General features: G+C 39.9%; 1 protein-coding gene across 1 annotated transcript; it reads right to left on the bottom strand.

The window, feature by feature from the left end:
* Positions 1–4,305: 4,305 nt before the first annotated feature.
* Positions 4,306–4,784, bottom strand: LOC137619906 (uncharacterized). The gene is made up of 2 exons (XM_068350192.1): positions 4,586–4,784; positions 4,306–4,448 (listed from the first exon to the last, which is right to left on the bottom strand). The coding sequence occupies exons 1-2, from the start codon at positions 4,782–4,784 to the stop codon at positions 4,306–4,308; spliced, it is 342 nt and encodes a 113-aa protein (XP_068206293.1).
* Between the last annotated feature and the right edge of the window lie 15,032 nt (positions 4,785–19,816).

Below are 19,816 nucleotides of genomic sequence, written 5' to 3'. Positions count from 1 at the left end.
TTTTGTTTTCCATGTTGACTGTTTGGGAGTGTGGGGCGAAGTGACGAGGGACCTTTTATTGGAGGTAAAGGGGAGTGAGGAAATAAGCTGCCATCTTCAAACTTGAAGAACTCACCGTGAGTTGGCTCTTCATCCGCTGGAGACTACTAGTGGGAGTGATCCAGTGTTTCCAGTGAAGGAGGCAGTGGAGGATTTGATCGCCCCTTTGGAGGAGCAGCTCAGCAGCAGTTGAATGCTATCACTTTCTCCTGTGCATGGTGAGGGTTTGCCGTAATTGTGTGAGTTATCAGCGGGGAGAAGGACTCTCCACGGACCAGAATCCATCGCTACTGAACTCATAAAAGCTGAGACCTATCTTTCTTATGGTAAGGGTAGTGGTTTTGGTTTGCCTCTATTTCAACTCTGAAGGAGTAGAGGGCGGCGACTTTAGTGATTTTTCACCGCTGTTTGTGTTGCGCTACGTGGTTAGCGTAAACGAGGTCTCGTCCATGATTGGTCCTCGGACTTTTTTCGTCTTCTTGTGAAAACCTACATCAGGAGTTCTTATTTTTGTGTAAATGTAGGTTAACTATTAATGTGATTTATGCATATTGTGGGGATGGGAAGTTTTGCCTAGATTTGCATAAAGAGGGGTAGAGTTAAGGTTCCGAGACTTTCTTGCTCTTTTCTATCTGTCAATGTAATTGTGTAATTTGTCGGGTGAATGGTAGTTTGCAAGGTTATTCTTTCCTTTTACTGTTGTCTTGCCTTTCCGTGTCGTTGTTGATGAATGGGTCCTATATGTGTTTGTTGTAATGTGCTTGTGGTTTGATATCTTCCCATTTAAAGTGATTTTTCTGTGTTATTTTGTTTGTAAATAAATATTTAATGATTCTTGCAGTGTTTTATGATTACCCACTCCTTTAATATCACTGTTACATATTATTGCTAGCTCTGGCTGTGAAGAAAACTTAAAGAACTTGGCCCCCACTGGGTCCATGCGTAACAATATATATATATATATATATATATATATATATATATATATATATATATATATATATATATATATATATATATATATATATATATATATATATATATATACTGTATATATATATATATATATATATATATATATATATATATATATATATACTGTATATATATATATATATATATATATATATATATATATATATATATATATATATATATATATATATATATATATATATATATACTGTATATATATATATATATATATATACGTTGATTAGTTTAGACTAGTTATTTTCCATTTGAGTTTTATTTAGATGTTACCTAATTTTTACATGGATTATATAAATTTGTAATGAAATCTTAATATATCCTATTAATATTTGGTAAACAATTCCTTATATATAGCAATGGTAAGTAAAAGAACTCTTCTATTTTCCTGCTTTACTCTAACTTTTGGCCTCTGGATGAAACCAAGAAATCCTAAACTCCAATAAAACTTTGTGTTTGTTCATTCCAATTATTCTGCCGTCAGTTACTGACATGCACATTTACCCATCTCTCATGTCAATCATTTGAAGTGCTCGAGGTCTTTTCTGGAAGACAAACGATGTTATTACAGTCTTCTTCGAATAAACATGTAATGGATGCAATGCAAAGTAAGTAAAGTGAGGAAATTCAAAAAACTATTTGGTGAATTTTAGGTGTTTTACCTCTACACATCCACAATTATCTTTTTTTAATGATATATAATTATATTCAAGACAAACAAAATTATAAATTTAACAAGAAACCATAATAAGCCAAATACAAGTTTTAGGGTGATGAATTTTCATAAAATATTTATTTTAAATTAATCTAACCAGTATTAGCTCTTCTTCTGACTATGTTTTTATGATTCTTCATAGTTAGTGAGAGTACATCAAACAAAGGTTATGAAAAATAGATCTTTTAGCCTAGCTACCACAAAGTATTTATTGTTTGTAGCAAATCATTTCATAAATAAAAGGAGAAATTAAATGAAATAAGAAACTCTCAGAATAAGCTCTGTCCCCCTGAAACTATACAAGTTATAGGTTTGTCTATTCTCATGAAAAGGATGTAAAACCGACAGGAATCAGCTTTGGTTCGTTACTTCCATTTAGCGCCAGGGGAGCTAGTCATATACATGGCTCTTCCTCGTCCTTCTTTTCTCTACCCATCTGTAAAAGTTTTACCTATTACCACCGCCAAGGAGGTTATAAACTAGAGTCGTTTTTTTTTTTCTTTTTTTTTCTGTATGTGTGTCTATGAACAGAATTATTTATTTATTTATTCAATTGTGTGTGTATGTCTGTGGACAGAATAACATCAAAACTAATGAAATTATTTTGAAGAAATTTTCACCGGATAAGCCTGTGGTCATGAACGACCCCACCAATTGGAGATAATCCTTACCCGAATCTGGATCTGTATTCTAAATCATGAATTGCATTTCCCACCTTTTTAAAGATTACATTAAAAGAAACTTACAGAAACTTACAGAATTTTCACCCGAGATAGTTCTCTGGCCATGAATGACTCCATCAACCTTTGGAGATGATATGGTACCGGATCGGGATTTCAGATCTCGATTTGCATTTTTTCATAAAATTACAGGCTACGTTAATACCAATTGACACATTAAAGTTTCACCAACTTATAACAATGGATAGATATTATGCATCAGAAGAAACCATGGAAGTTTGGGGATGATATGGATCAAGATCACGATTCTAGATCACATTATACTGTGCAGTTAGCATATGCAAAGTAGGAGGTGACTTAAGAAGACTTTAGTTAAGCGATGGCAATAAACTCCATCATAATTGAATGTTCAGCACTTCCTTAAAATCCGTATAAGAAACTACATGATAGAGTGGCTAAATCACTAATTTAGGTCCTTAAAGAAATACCAGATAAACTGTAGAAAAAGATGTTAGGAACATCAACTTCAAGCTATGATAGAAAAAATATCAGGTAGGTTACTTTCGGTGTATAGTATTAAGACATGCAGGAATTTACAAGCACCCTGACCAGACGGAAAGGACAGCAAAAAGAGTATCTCTCAAAGATATCGCATTACTATGAGACTTATGAGTGGAAGATAAGGTGAGAGAAAATAATAGAAAAATACCAAGACTTACAACTTCAATTGAGAAGGCTATGGAACATGCAATTATAATACAGTGTCTGAATACCATGCTTAAACAATAATAATAATAATAATAATAATAATAATAATAATAATAAAAATATTAATAATAATAATAATAATAATAATAATAATAATGATAATAAGCAAAATTATAATAATAATAATAATAATAATAATAATAATAATAATAATATATAATCGTAATCATCATCATCATCTGTATATGCAACAAGTTCGTTTACTGGAGCAAACCACATAATCATATATATCGTCGTCGGCGCCCACTCGTGTCCGAGTATTGGGTTCTGTCGTTAGCCATCAGCCTCCTATCTTTGGGGTGGGTGCTTATGTCTGATGTGGCTGTTAAGTCCTAGTCTGTGGTGGAAGAGTGGCGGACAGTGTTCACAAGGGAGGGTAGGTGGTGGGCGGGGCTGTTCTAATCGCTCTCTCCTTCTTCTCCTCCTAGCCTCCTCATTTTGTCTCCTCCTCTCCTCGAAGTCCACGGTGCCATGGTGTACTGTACTCCTCCAGGTTTTCCTGTCCCTGGCTGTTTCTTCCCATGAGGAAGGATCGATGTCAGTTAGAGCCAGGGTGCGCTTTAGTTGATCTTTATAGCGCATTTTCGGCGCTCCTCGTGGTCTGGTGCCCTGGGTCAGTTCTCCGTAGAATATCTTCTTTGGGAGCCTAGATGAATCCATCCTATGCATGTGTCCTATCCAGCGGAAGTGGTGGTGGATGATGGTGGCCTCCACGCTGGTCAGTGAGGCACGTTCTAAGACTTCAATGTTGGTGGTGTGGCTCTCCCAGGGGATTTTCAAGATCTGTCTCAGTTTCATTTGTTGGAAGCGTTCTAGGTTTTTAATATCACTTCTATATAGCGTCCATGTTTCACATGCATACAGCAGCGTGGAGAGGACTACTGCCCTGAACACCATTATTTTGGTTGTCATTGTCAGTGCGTGGTTGTTAAATACGCGGCAGTTGAGTCGGCCAAAGGCGAAGTGGGCTGCCCTGATCCTGTTCTCTACGTCCTTTTTGCTTGTGGGAGCTGATGTTAGGATGCTCCCTAGGTAGGAGAACTGGTCCACCTGTTCTAACGGTTGGTCATCCACTGTGGTATTAAAGTTTGGGAGTATCAGTCCTGGTGGATGTTAGACGAGGGTCTTCGTTTTGACTGTGTTGACTTGCATCCCAAAACGTTCGTAGGTAGAATTGTATACATCAGCTAACGACTGCAGGTCCTCTGCCATCAGACCTGGGGTGGCATTGTCGTCAGCATACTGCAGTTCTCGCACTGCAAACAAGGTGGTCTAGCGAGGTTGAAAATGCCTCCATCCATGCGGAAACGTAGGTTGACTGAGGGTGTGTCTGGGGGAATCTCGTTGAGCATTGCTGCGGTGTATAGCGAGAAACACGTTGGGGCCAGGACACAGCCCTGCTTCAGGCCGCCGTTGATGGGGAATGGGCCTGAAAGAGAGTTCTGGTGGCAGACTCTCTCAACCATTTCGTCATGGAGGGCACGCACATGCTTGACAAAATCGGGTGGGCAGCCATATCTTTTGAGGACAGCCCACATGGCAGGTCGAGGTACTTTGTCGAAGGCCTTTTTCAAATCCCAGAAGATGAACATTATGGGCTGTTGCTGTTCGGGGCTCTTCTCTTGTAGTTGTCACGCGCAAAAGATCATGTCTATGGTCCCGCGGGAAGGTAAAAAAGCCGCACTGAGACGTCTTCTGCGAGAATAAGGAGGCGGTCAAGGAGAATCCGAGCGAAAATCTTACTAACGATGCTTAGTAGTGATATTCCCCGGTAGTTGTTACAGTTCTCCCTGTCTCCCTTCTTGAAGATGGTAATAATGTTTGCATAGCGGAAGTCACTGGGGAGGGTCTTGGTCTACCATATTTTCAGTATAAGGAGCATCAAACGGTTCCTCAACCCGGGGCCACCGTGAGTGAGGAGCTCCAACGGGATGTTGTCTGGCCCTGGGGCTTTGCCGGGCTTCATGCGCTGCAGTGCCTTGTTGAAGTCATGGATGGAGGGTGGTAGTGCCATCCAGTGACGGACGGGATGCTGCGGAGTCATTTGCAGGAGATCGTCTGGGGTGTCTGCTTGGTCATTGAGGAGGTTCTCAAAGTGAGACCTGCACCTGGCCAGGATGCCCTCGCTGTCAGTGATGGTCGTGGCCCCATCCGCGTCCTTCCGGCCGCCCACTGATGACCGCGTGGGACCGAATATTTCCTTTGTTGCTGCATAGAAGCTGCGCAGGTCACGTTGATCAGCGAAACTCTGTATTTCTGCAGCTTTTCTTTGCCACCAGGTGTTCTGGGCTTCACGGATCCCTCTTTGGCAACCAGCTTCAGCCACCTTGTGAGCACATTTGTTAGCTGCTGTTGGTTGGTTTTCCAAAGTCAGGCGTGCTTGTCGTTTGGTTTCAATGAGAAGAGAGATGGTAGCATCATTCTCATCGATCCAATCCTGCCGTTTCTTGGTGGTGTAGCCTAGTGTTTCCTCCGCGGCATGGCCCATGGCGTTTCTGAGGGTGGTCCAGTGGTGCTCAACAGTGGCCTGACCCACGGGGTCTGCGAGGTGTCGTTCGCAGGCCTCCTTGTAGTTTTGCGCCACCTGTGGGTTGCGGAGCTTGCTACAATCAAAGCGTTGGTGTGGTACGCTGTCAGGTGGCCTTCTGGGTGGTCGTAGTGTCGTCATGGTGAGTCGGGAGATGAGGAGTCTGTGGTCCGTCCAGCAGTTGTCCGCTCCGGGCATGGATCGGATGATGCGGACCTCTCCTCAGTCTCTGGCTCTGGTCAGGACGTAGTCCAGGGTGTGCCAGTGTTTAGACCATGGGTGTCTCCATGTGATCTTTTGTCGCTTTGGTAACTGGAAGATGGTGTTGGTTACCACAAGTTGGTGTTCTGCACACAGACCCAGTAGGAGTTGGCCATTGGCGTTGCAATTTCCAATGCCATGGCGGCCGATGATTCCCTCCCACAGGCGATAGTCTTTGCCTACTCGGGCATTAAAGTCGCCAAGCACAACGAGCTTGTCGTTGGCGGGCACTGCCTGGATGGTGTGGTCGAACTGGGTGTAGAAGGCAGATTTGTCATCATCGGTTGAGGTCATAGTTGGGGCGTAGACAGAGATCAGGGTGAGGTGTCTGTTCCACGTGATGGGGATGTGGACAGTCATCAGGTGCTCACTGATGGCCTTGGGAGCGAGGTTGTGCTGCTGCACTAGCTGGGAACGGATGGCGAAGCCGACACCGTGGATGCGAGGCTCCTCTAGGGCCTTGCCTTTCCAGAAGATGGTGTAGCCTGTTCCAGCTACCCTGATGTTGCCCTCTTCGGGTAGTCTGGTCTCGCTAAGAGCCGCCACATCAACATTGAAGCGGGCTAGCTCCTTGCAGACAAGGGCTGTACGTCGTTCCGGGCGGTTGGTGTTCGTCACGTCTTGGAGGGTGCGGATGTTCCACGCACCTAAGGTTAATATTTTTTTCTAGTTGTTTCGACCGCATTAGTGGGATGTCCGCCAGCCGCGGTGAGCTGACCAGACGGGTTTGCCGTGTCCAATGGTTACCCCACCTTTTCTAGGGGCCTCCCCATGTGGGGTGGGGTGCAGTGTTCTCAATAGGCCAGCCCAGTCACGGGTTCAGCTGCCGAACTCTGGTGTCACGGCACCGTCACCAGAGAGCGACTGAATCTTAGACTCGCCGCCTGAGTGCAGTCGTGGGCTAAGGGCTTCCAGCTATCCAAGCCTGCCCCCTTCACCCACGGTGCTGTCGCTTCAGGACTTGGTGGTGGTGATGATGATGATGATGGTGAGAAAGAGATGAAGAAGGGTGGAGGGAACGACAGAATGCCAGTAGCTGGGTATATTGTTTTGGGTGGTCGTGACTTTGCAACGGCCACGCACACACACTTGGCCCACATCGTTTTCACCGCGGCTCAAGACACATGAGACAAGCGGCTTCTCCGATGTTGGTTGCATCGGGCTGCCGGGTTCTTGTTATGTCAAGGCCCGCCTTGTTGCCTGCCCGACAGGCATTGCCCTCTTCCGCCGGCACTGGGAAGCTCCGCCGTTAGGGTCTTATTTGGTTTGATTTTGGAGTTTTCCTTCTCCTAGCCTTTGCCTATCTGAAATAAAGGAGAAGGTCTATAGGGGTCCAGTCTTGGTCTGGTCTCTCAGAACTGGCCTTAGCGGTATGGTTGAGCCTGCCAGGGTGGATAAACTACCCCACCGCCATTGCCCAGCCCATCATTGAGACACTCAAGCCCCTCTACTGCAGCAAAGTGCTGGACCATCAGAGGGTATATATATATATATATATATATATATATATATATATATATATATATATATATATATATGTTGTAATGGAATTAACGTATTTAATTCATTTTTTTCTATTTTTGCTGTGCATTTGATTTTTGCACTTTAAAGTAATTTTTTGCTTGTTTTTGTCCAGTTTTGTCCAGTTTTTGAAGGCTGGACTTGGGGATGTTTTCCTCCCCTCAAAGGGTAATTATAGTTTTAAATTGATACGTCACCCATGTAAGTGTTTTTATCTTTTCATGTTGATGATCTTTCGACTGTTCATCGCCTGTTTTGTTTTCGTCCCCGCTGGTGATGTGGGGCCCTTTGGAGGGAAAAGACGACAGTTAGCGACTCGGCTCCTTATAGAGAGGTTTTCAGCTCCCATATTTCCTGACGGCTTGTGGCAAGTTTTGTGAAGTATTCTGAAGACGTCCTCGATGTTTGTGCAGCTGGTGGCATTTTTGGAGGTGTTCCTTGCCATCCCCTATGAATTATATTTGGACTGACATCTCTTCAGTTCGTGTGATGCCCTGCCTTATATTTCGTTCTTTTGGATGCGAGCTTCATCCATCGTTGCCCGTGCCCTCAGCTTGCTGAACCTCTGGAGTCGTCAAGGGGCCTCCCAGTGGCGGAGAAAGGGTAAGATCCGAGACCCTGTGTGTTATACTGTGACCAATCCAACCCATAGACGACGTATGTTGAGTGTCTCCTACTTGGTGGTATTGCTGACATTTACAGTTGGAGATAAAACTATGTGACGTGTTGCTGAGGGAATGGTATTTGTAGAAGAGTTAATTGATATTTGCTGGGTGACGTTTATTTTTCGGTTTTCACAATGTATGTTTATTGCCATTTAACTGTGTTATTCAATTAGGTTTAAGGATATTTTCTTACTTTGTCTCCTTCTATCACAACGACCCGGGCATATGTGGTTTCTATCTCTACCTAGTAACTTTTTCTTTTACTTTAGTATGCTAGTTAGCTAGGTGAATGTGTCTGAGGAATTGTAATAACCAGTTTGTTTTTTTTCTTCCCTAAAGTTCAGTTTTCAAGGGATTCCTTTGTAATTTTAAGTTATTAATTGTAATAAATAATTCAAGTGTTTGTTTTGTCTCTGTATCCTTCTCTTTGAGGAAGTTCCTTGGATTGTTTTTGTTCTGGTACGAGTCCTACCCATTATCATAGTGGTAAGGGCTTTATGATAGATAAAGAATCTGTGAACTCTTTACCATCTCTTAAGAGTTCATAACATAAATGGCGACCGTGACAGGATTTATTACCAGACATTAACGTTCACAGGATTTTCTCGAGGAGGAGTGCAGAGAAAAGTGGGAAGATAGTTTTGCTTGATAGGCCTTTAAGTGATAGGAGTATTTTCTCCGCCCTCCCCCCTCTCTCTCTCTTTCTCTCTCCCTCATAACTTAGAATATGCCTTATTTCGAGCTTCAAGTTGAGGAGGCTGCGGCCGAATTTCTCAGTAGCCCTGATTGGGAAGACAATATTTTTTATTTGAAAAGAGAGGAGTTGTGGTTCTTGTCTCAGTTTTTGCATTTGGAACTGCCATCAGAAATTCGTAAGGGGCAGTTACTTAAATTAGTACTGAAAGCTGCTAAAGAGCAACAAAAGAGAGTAAGTGTTTCACATACGAACAAAGATGAAGAACAGGACAAAGTCACTGACGATGGAAGTCAGGAACTAGATAGAAGTAACATTCATCAGGTAAGTGCATTGAGACTCAGTATTTTAAGGGAGGAAGCGAAGATTAAAGAGTTAGAGTTAACAGCCATGCGGTTGCAAGCTGAAGAAAGGGCTAAAGAAAGGGAACACGAGATTATCTTGCAGAGAATACGTAACGGTAATAATAATAGAAATAGTAGTTCTGGGGATAATTTTAATGTAACGTCAGCGTTGAAATTGGTACCTTTGTTCAATGAGGAAGATGTTCCAGAATTTTTCACTTCTTTCGAGAGGATAGCTAAAAGGTTGGTTTGGCCAAAGGACATGTGGACCACAATAATTCAGTGTCGATTGAAAGGGAAGGCTCAGCGTGTATATAACACACTTAATGAAGATCTTTGTAACGATTATGATATAGTGAAAGCCATAATTCTTAAAGCCTATGATTTAGTTCCTGAGGCCTATAGGCAGAAATTTCGCAATTTTAAGAAAGATTCAGGGATGACATTTGTGGAATTTGCGAGGCATAAGGAGCAGTTTTGTGAGGACTGGTTGAAGTCAAAGGATATTGATAATTTTTCTAAATTAAAAGAATTAATTTTGGTAGAGGAATTTAAGAGGAATGTGGTTAGAGAGTTAAAAATACATTTGGACGAGTTGAGACTGGACTCCTTGCAGGAGATCGCTATTGCGTCGGACGAGTATTCCCTCGCCCACAAGCAGGAAAAGGTAACTAGGGAAGTATCTGTAAACAATAAGAAATTTTTCAGTGGTGGTTGGAGAAGGAATAACCAGAACAGACAGCAAGAGTCGGAGAAACCATTTTTTTGACAGAAATAAGAATAATAGGAATAGTGATAATGAAAATGAAACTAGTAGTAATTTAAATAATGGTAATTCTCGCAGTTATGTTAATACTAATAGGAATGTAGGGAACAGTAAGGCTTCGGGATCAGGAATAGTCTGTTTTTGGTGTAACAGAAGAGGTCATGTCGAGTCTCAGTGTTTCTCGAGAAAGAAATATTTCGAAAGAAACCCGAAACCTGTTAACGTTGTAACAGCAGCTGAACCGCCAAAGGAAGACGAATCTAGATGACTTAGATTTCGTAAGTACATAACTGACGGATCTATTTTCACGGATACGACTAAACGGATTGGGACAAACGTTAAAGTATTGAGAGATACTGGGGCCGCTCAGTCATTAATTTTACGAGGGTCTGTCCCAGATGGATATGTATATAAGAATGATGAGTATGTCGTATTGGGTGGTTTCCCGAACACAGTGAATTCATACCCATTAGAAATTTTTTTTTCTTGATACTAATTATTTTTCAGGTGAGGTAAAGTTGGCTGTTGTTGATAGTTTGCCAATTCCCAAGATAGATGTAATTTTTGCTAACGATTTATCCATTACAGATGAATCTTGTATTTTTCCAATTCTGTCTGTGGTCGAAGTAGGGGACGACCACTGTCCTATAAATGATATTTTAAAACCTATCTCTGTGATAACGAGGTCAAAGGCAAAAGAGGTTGACCTGGCCGAGGTAGAGTTGGATTTGGATGTGATTGATGGACATAAGACTGACTTTGTGACAAATGGTGTACTTAATTTTCGAGACGTGGTGTGGGATTCCAAGGCTTTTAGGAAAGCCCAGACTGTTGAATTTAATGAAGCAATTAGTAGTGATATTAGTGATTTATCTAAGCCAGTATTCTGTAAAGAGAAAGGGTTGCTTTACAGGGTTAGTAGGTCAGCTGTTGCACCTGCTGACCAGGTAGAAGTTTCTCGTCAGTTGGTAGTTCCTGATGAGTATAGGAACAAAATTTTGTTTTTGGCTCATGAAAATAATCTTGCTGGGCATTTTGGGGTCAGAAAAACTTTTCAGAATGTCGCACAACATTTTTATTGGCCCCGAATGCGCAGAGATATAAAGCAATATGTACTTTCTTGCAAAGTGTGTCAGTTGGTGGGGAAGCCCAACCAAAAGATACGTAAAGCCCCACTCATTCCCATACCTTCAGTTGGGGAGCCTTTTGGGAGGTGGTGATCGATGTCGTTGGTCCTCTCCCGCGGACGCGCGGTGGTAATGAATATTTATTAACAATTGTGGATCGGATGTCTCGCTTCCCGGAGGCTATTCCCATGAGGAGTATTCGGAGTGAAAAGATCGTTGATAATTTAATTGGCTTCTTTACTAAGTTTGGTATACCTCGCACTTTGCAATCTGATTGTGCTACTAATTTCACAAGCAAGTATTTTAAGAATAAAATGTCTGAATTAGGGGTAAAACACATTACCTCTTCCCCATATCACCCTGAGAGTCAGGGCCAGGTGGAACGGTTCCACCAGACCCTAAAGTCTATTTTGAGAAAGTTTTGCATGGAGTCAGGAAGAGAGTGGGATAAGGAGGTCCCGTATGCCTTATTTGCCATTCGTTCCGTTCCTAATGAGGCTTTGGGATACTCCCCTTTCGAGCTTATTTTCGGGCATTGTGTGCATGGGCCCTTGGAAGTTGTACGTGAACATTTGGAGGGGGAGACTCCTGAGATAAACATTCTTGATTATTTGTCAGGACTTCAAGAGAAATTAAGAAAGGCTTGGGAGTTTGCTAAAGAGAATTTAGCTGAAAGCCAGGAGGTGATGAAAAACAAATACGATGGTGGGACTCAAAAAAGGGTGTTTAAACCTGGTGATAGTGTTTTAGTTTTATTGCCCTTCCCAGGAAATCCTCTGAGGGCGCAGTTTTCAGGGCCCTGGAAAGTTCTAAAGAAATATAATGATGTGAATTATTTGATAGAGACTCCAGGTAAAAGGAGAAAAACTCGAGTATGTCATATTAATATGCTTAAACCTTATTTAAGTAGAGATGTAGAATTAGTTGAAAATGTAGACGTGGATCCCGTCACCTTAGTCAATGTAGAAGTAGACACAGAAGTAGATACGGTAGAATCAGTAGTTAATAATAAATTATCTGTTACACCTGATGCATTGAACAGCAATTCTGAAATATTGAATAATTTACAAATTAAATTTCAGCATTTGGATCACGACAGGTCTGTATCATTAATTAGCCTGATTAATGAATACAGAGATATTTTTCAAGACACTCCAGGTAGGACTACGGTTCTAGAACATGATGTGGATGTGGGGGATTCTAAACCTATTAAACAATGCCCCTACCGACTTAACCCAGTAAAGAGAGACATTGTGAGAGAGGAGGTGCAATATATGTTAGATAATGATTTAATTGTACCCAGCAGTAGTCCGTGGAGTTCGCCTGTGGTATTAGTTAAAAAAGAAGGCGGACAACACCGTCTATGCTTCGATTATAGAAAGATAAATGTTGTAACCAGAACAGATTCCTTTCCTCTACCCAGGGTGGAAGATTGTATTGATCGTGTTGGGTCTGCCAAATTTTTGACAAAATTAGATCTTTTAAAAGGCTATTGGCAGGTCGGTCTTTCACCCCGGGCGAGACAGATTTCAGCCTTTGTGACAGGTGACGGCCTTTTCGAATGCAAGGTAATGCCATTCGGAATGAAAAATGCGGCTGCTACCTTCCAAAGGTTGATGAATTACATAACACAGAATTTGGAGGGTTGTGTTGTCTACATAGATGACCTTATCATTTATAGTGATGATTGGAAGACTCATCTTGAAAGATTGAGAGCTTTGTTTCAGGTTTTGCGGAAGGCTGGCCTCGTGGTAAATCTGAAAAAGAGCGATTTCGCTCAGGCAAAAGTAATTTACCTCGGCCATGAGGTGGGCTTGGGTAAGGTTGCCCCTAAGAAGGCCAATGTGGAGGCAGTTGCAGATTTTCCCGTACCTCTTAATAAAAGGGGCGTTAGGCGTTTCCTAGGTATGGTCGGATATTATCGTAAATTTATTTGCAATTTTTCTGACATAGCTAACCCTCTTACAAACCTGTTAAAGAAAGGTGTTAAATTTAACTGGTCTGCTGATTGTCAGGGGGCTTTCGAAAGACTGAAAGCCACCTTGATTAGTTACCCATTGTTACGCTCCCCGGATTTTAAATTGCCTTTCAGGTTAGGTACCGATGCCAGCGACTTGGGACTCGGTGCTGTTCTATTACAAGAGGATGACAAGGGAACTCTACACCCTGTTGCTTACTTCTCCAAGAAATTGTCGACAGCAGAAAGAAAATATTCTACAATAGAAAAGGAGGCATTGTGTCTAATAAAGGCATTGACCCATTTTGATGTTTATTTAAGTAATTCTAAGTATCCTATTGTAGTTTATACTGACCACAACCCCTTAGTCTTTATCCAACGTTTCAAAGATAAAAATATGCGAATTCTTAGGTGGAGTTTGACTCTCCAAGAGTATGATCTCGAGATACGGCATATACCAGGTAGGGATAATGTAATTCCCGACGTTTTGTCTAGGACCTTTACAATAGAATGAATTGTCTGCAATAATAATCATGCATTATTTTTTTCTAGGTTTCCACTAATGTATCTTACTATGTCAAGTAATTTTATTTGATTTTTTGAAAAATAAATTCTCTTAGAAATTTTTTTTTTTTCTTTGGTGGGGAGGTGTAATGGAATTAACGTATTTAATTCATTTTTTTCTATTTTTGCTGTGCATTTGATTTTTGCACTTTAAAGTAAATTTTTGCTTGTTTTTGTCCAGTTTTGTCCAGTTTTGTTTATGTCTTTTGAAGGCTGGACTTGGGGATGTTTTCCTCCCCTCAAAGGGTAATTATAGTTTTAAATTGATACGTCACCCATGTAAATGTTTTTATCTTTTCATGTTGATGATCTTTCGACTGTTCATCGCCTGTTTTGTTTTCGTCCCCGCTGGTGATGTGGGGCCCTTTGGAGGGAAAAGACGACAGTTAGCGACTCGGCTCCTTATAGAGAGGTTTTCAGCTCCCATATTTCCTGACGGCTTGTGGCAAGTTTTGTGAAGTATTCTGAAGACGTCCTCGATGTTTGTGCAGCTGGTGGCATTTTTGGAGGTGTTCCTTGCCATCCCCTATGAATTATATTTGGACTGACATCTCTTCAGTTCGTGTGATGCCCTGCCTTATATTTCGTTCTTTTGGATGCGAGCTTCATCCATCGTTGCCCGTGCCCTCAGCTTGCTGAACCTCTGGAGTCGTCAAGGGGCCTCCCAGTGGCGGAGAAAGGGTAAGATCCGAGACCCTGTGTGTTATACTGTGACCAATCCAACCCATAGACGACGTATGTTGAGTGTCTCCTACTTGGTGGTATTGCTGACATTTACAGTTGGAGATAAAACTATGTGACGTGTTGCTGAGGGAATGGTATTTGTAGAAGAGTTAATTGATATTTGCTGGGTGACGTTTATTTTTCGGTTTTCACAATGTATGTTTATTGCCATTTAACTGTGTTATTCAATTAGGTTTAAGGATATTTTCTTACTTTGTCTCCTTCTATCACAACGACCCGGGCATATGTGGTTTCTATCTCTACCTAGTAACTTTTTCTTTTACTTTAGTATGCTAGTTAGCTAGGTGAATGTGTCTGAGGAATTGTAATAACCAGTTTGTTTTTTTTCTTCCCTAAAGTTCAGTTTTCAAGGGATTCCTTTGTAATTTTAAGTTATTAATTGTAATAAATAATTCAAGTGTTTGTTTTGTCTCTGTATCCTTCTCTTTGAGGAAGTTCCTTGGATTGTTTTTGTTCTGGTACGAGTCCTACCCATTATCATAGTGGTAAGGGCTTTATGATAGATAAAGAATCTGTGAACTCTTTACCATCTCTTAAGAGTTCATAACAATATATATATATACATATACATATATATATACAGTATATATATATATATATATATATATATATATATATATATATATATATATATATATATATATATATATATATACGAGGCCTGTCGGAAAACTATCCGACCTTAATCCAGAAAAAATAATTTATATACCTGACAGGATTTGGACCCTAATCCCCTTCAAAGTAGGCCCCTTGTGCTTGCACACACTTAGTCCACCGATCCATCCACTGCTGGAAACACCTCTGGAAGTCTTCTTTTGGAATGGTGTTCATCTTCGCCGTCCCGTTCCGCATTATCTCCTCTCTAGTCTCAAAACGGGTTCCTTTCAGTGGCGTCTTCAATTTTGGAAACAACCAGAAGTCGCAAGGAGCCATGTCTGGAGAGTAGGGAGGTTGGCGAACAACTGGAATTCCATGTTTGGCCAAGAAATGTTGGATCAATTGGGATGAGTGTGCGGGGGCGTTGTCATGATGCAGTTACCAATTTTTCGCCCTCCACATGTCTGGCCTTTTGCGCCGAACTGAGTCACGGAGACGACGAAGAACACCTTGATAGTACTCCTTTGTCAGTGTTTGTCCTTCCGGTGCGTATACGTGATGTACAATTCCACGGATATCAAAGAAGACAGTAAGCATCACCTTCATTTTGCTTGGCACCTGTCGCGCTTTTTTCGGCCTTGGAGACTCGGGATGCTTCCATTGCGACGACTGTCTTTTTGTTTCTGGGTCGTACCCGTACACCCATGACTTATCTCCAGTTATCACGGTGTTCAGAAACTGGTTGTTTCCAAAATTGAAGACGCCACTGAAAGGAACCCGTTTTGAGACTAGAGAGGAGATAATGCGGAACGCGACGGCGAAGATGAACACCATTCCAAAAGAAGACTTCCAGAGGTGTTTCCAGCAGTGGATGGATCGGTGGACTAAGTGTGTGCAAGCACAAGGGGCCTACTTTGAAGGGGACTAGGGTCCAAATCCTGTCAGGTATATAAATAATTTTTTCTGGATTAAGGTCGGATAGTTTTCCGACAGGCCTCGTATATATATATATATATATATATATATATATGTATATATATATATATATATATATATATATACATATATATATATATATATATATATATACATATATATATATATATATATATATATATATATATATATATATATATATAATATATATATATATATAAATATATATATATATATATATATATAAATATATATATATATATATATATATATATATATATATAAATATATATATATTTATATATATATATATATATATATATATATATATATATATATATATATATATATATATATATATATATATATATATATATATATATATGAAAAGTAATGGGCCAAGAACAACTCCCTGCGAAAATAAAAACAAAAGACATCAAATTCCCATGCTCACTACGCTGCCCATCAACAATAAATCTTTGCGATATATCAAGTAAAATTTCAATAATGATGATAAGAAAAGATGAACGCAATGAAAAATAAGTCCTCATGATTAACACCGTAAAATGCAACAATAAGATTATGGCTACTCATACATACTTCTTGCTATCAATCAAGGGATTTCTGTAGAACATTAGAGATAGTGAGATGGGTATTACATTCTCCAAGGCTTTTGCAAAAGTCAAATAGCAAACTAGGGAACAGATGATTCCCTTCAGCGAATACATCTAGACCTTTTGCCTAAATACTATAAATAACTCGAGCTACCACAAACAAATTAACATAAAGAAGTAAAATTACCAATTCTTTCTTGATCCACAGGGGCATAGGTTCGAATCCCCGCTACACTGATGTCTCTTTGTGGCGGATCTTTTTATTCAACTTTTTATAATTTGCCAAATCCTTGAGAGAGAGAGAGAGAGAGAGAGAGAGAGAGAGAGAGAGAGAGAGAGAGAGAGAGAGAGAGAGAGAGAGAGAGAGAGAGAGAGAGTAATTGTTTGTAGTGAGATAAAGTGTTGGTATAATTAATACTGCTTACATTTTTTTTTCACTAGAATAGGTTAGGACAGTAGTGAATGATTTGGGCAAAAGCCTTTTTTGTATTTTCAGACTCAGGATTATCATTTGCTATTTGCTTTCGAGCAGCTTCGAAGTGAATTCTTTATCAAACAATTGCACATCCTCCTTTGAGCTTGATCTTGCATCTATTTGAATGAAGTTATTTTTCCTTTTGTTGTGGAAGTTGATTGTGGTAAACGAACTGGAAAGGATAACATTACGGGTTTCTAAATGTTTGTATTGACAGATTGACACCCCCAATAACATCCTTTACTCTCTTAGTGATTATTGATTTGAATCATTCATGAAGGAGTGATGACGTATATATATGTATATATACACACACACAAACACACACACACACACATATATATATATATATATATATATATATATATATATATATATATATATATATATATATATATATATATATATATATATATATTATTGAATGGAAGGCAGAATTAGGATTGCGAATTAGTAATAGGATGATGAAAATAGATGAGCCGTTAAAGGCTTTAAGGGGGGATCTACAATTGAGTGATGAAAGGAAGGAAAACTGTTCCGTTAAGAATGAGTTGTACATAGAAAACAAGAAGTTATCTGTAGATAATGAGAAGCTGAGTTCTGAGAATGAGGAGAAGCAAATGAAACTGAAAGCGCTAAAAGGATCAGTAGAGAGAGTGGAATAAGGTGGAAGGTTAAAGGTGAAAGAGAATGTGGAGTGAAAGGAAGCTATGGTGGGTCAGATAACGGAAATGAGAAAACTTTTATGGGTGACGTTACATTATGAGGAGTGACCTCTGATAAGAGTAAAGGGTTGAAAATGGAGGAGAACACTACGGTAATTGATAATAGTAAAGACAGTGTTAGTGATAGGGAAGGTGGAGGGATTAAGCTTAGTAAGGGTGAACAGGAGGAATAAAAAGAGGAAAAGGTGAAAGTAATATAAAGAAAAAAGGAAGTCAGGATGAGAATGAAATAAAGTAAGAAAGAAAACAAGGGTAGGAAGGGTTTGATTAAGGATAGGAATTTGAGTTAAGTGTGTAAGACAGCGTTTATTAAAGAGGTACCCCAGTGTGAATGTTATAATGTAGATAGTAGTATGGATGTGTAAGACTTTTTTTAAGAATCCAAAAGGTATTGTTCGGTTATAGAAAGAATGTTTAAGCTGGATAATTATAGAATATTTAACTAGGTACTTGTTAACAACATATGGGGAGATATTGAGTGAAGAGAATGTTAAGAATGGAAGTGTAAAAAGTAGAATAATTGTGCAGGTTAAGCGTTTCAAAAGGATTGTTAAGTTTGGGCGTAAATATTCTTTTTGGACGAGGCACGAATAAATGTGGGTGAACCGATATAAATGTAAATCTTGTTTGTTATTTGGAAAGGTTATACAAAGGTATACATGAGAATATGGATCTAATGAAGATGTTTTTGGTTACAGTACTGGAGAATGTGTCTGGGTCTGTTAATTTGAAGCGGAAGGAGAAAATTAGGTGGACGAGGAGATTAACAAGAGAAGATATTTTTTCAGATAATTGAGGATTATGAATTGAATAGATGTATGGAAGAATGTAAAACTGTGAGTGTGAGAACTGGAATGGGGGAAAGCGTGTCTGAATATAGCAATTCAAAAGTTGCTGTTTTGAGAAGGCCAATAAGGGCAATGTAGTAGATAGGAGCGTTATGGCGAGTAATTTAGGAATACCGGTAAGCACAAATAAAAAGTTTAGACTGGAGAATCAGATTTGGAGAGTATAATAGGAGTGGTACTGCGCAGTGAGGTGGGTCAGGTAGTTGTATCCATGAAGAGAAGTGTCATAAGTTTGGGAAAGGTGGATATAAAAAGAATGAGTGTGATGGGCATTAGAAGCATGTTTCGGGTGTGGTGAGATAGGGTATTGTATTTGCGAGTGTGAGAAAGAGATTCGCGAGTGTGAGAAAGAGAAAGTTGTTAGGTGCTATACGTGTGGTATGATTGGCCATATAACAAGTGGATGTCGGAATAATCGTACAAATGTGATTTGTAGCAATTGTGGTAAGGATTGGCATTATGCAAGGATGGACAAATAGCAGAATGCTAAGTGCACTAAATGTGGTGTAGATGGGCATGTAGTAAGGGTCTGTAAGAAGAACGGATTAAGTCAGCTAGGATGTTCGGGAAACTAATTAGTAGGAGGGTTCAGCTGCGCTACTTCTCTTGTGTGTGTGAAAAGAATGGGATCAATGTACGCGAAAATGGGACGAATGAGCTGTTAAAAATGAATAAGTATGAGCACAGTATGTGTAGGAAGTAGGGCTGGAAGAGAAGCAATTGGTATTATGTATGGTTTCAACTATCCTTCTTGTGGAAGAGTCCATTTGTAAGACTAAAGAAGTAGATTTTTTTCTTCATTTTTTTTAAAGGGACTATTGTATGTTAGTAAGATCCAAGGGTGTGGTGGTTCCTTTCTGTTTCATTTTTTTTTTCTGGAATCCAACCACACCTTGGGTAAGATTCTTTACCATGATTACTTAGTCCACTCAGCTAAAATGACGTACCTACCCTTGATTAGTAGGGTCCAGCAATAGGTAAATAGCATATAGCAAACTCCATAATGGTAAATACTAATATATAAGACAACCTCACCTGTAAAGGAAGGCCAAGTATGTGACGGTCGTCTTCAAGTTGTTGACCTAAATAGAATTGAAGAACCAGCCTCACCAGAGGTTTCTACGGAAGCACAAAAAACAAAAATGACAAGAGAAGAATATAAAGAGGTATGGAGATGGACCATACTGAAATCATTGAAAAGGAAGCTTTAGAAAGTAGGAGACAATATAGCCTCAGGACTGATGCAAAAAACGTGGCCT

Source organism: Palaemon carinicauda, chromosome 26 (assembly GCF_036898095.1).
Source record: "Palaemon carinicauda isolate YSFRI2023 chromosome 26, ASM3689809v2, whole genome shotgun sequence".
In the NCBI taxonomy this organism is placed as follows: domain Eukaryota; kingdom Metazoa; phylum Arthropoda; class Malacostraca; order Decapoda; family Palaemonidae; genus Palaemon; species Palaemon carinicauda.
This window is presented reverse-complemented; position numbering and strand designations above follow the sequence as displayed.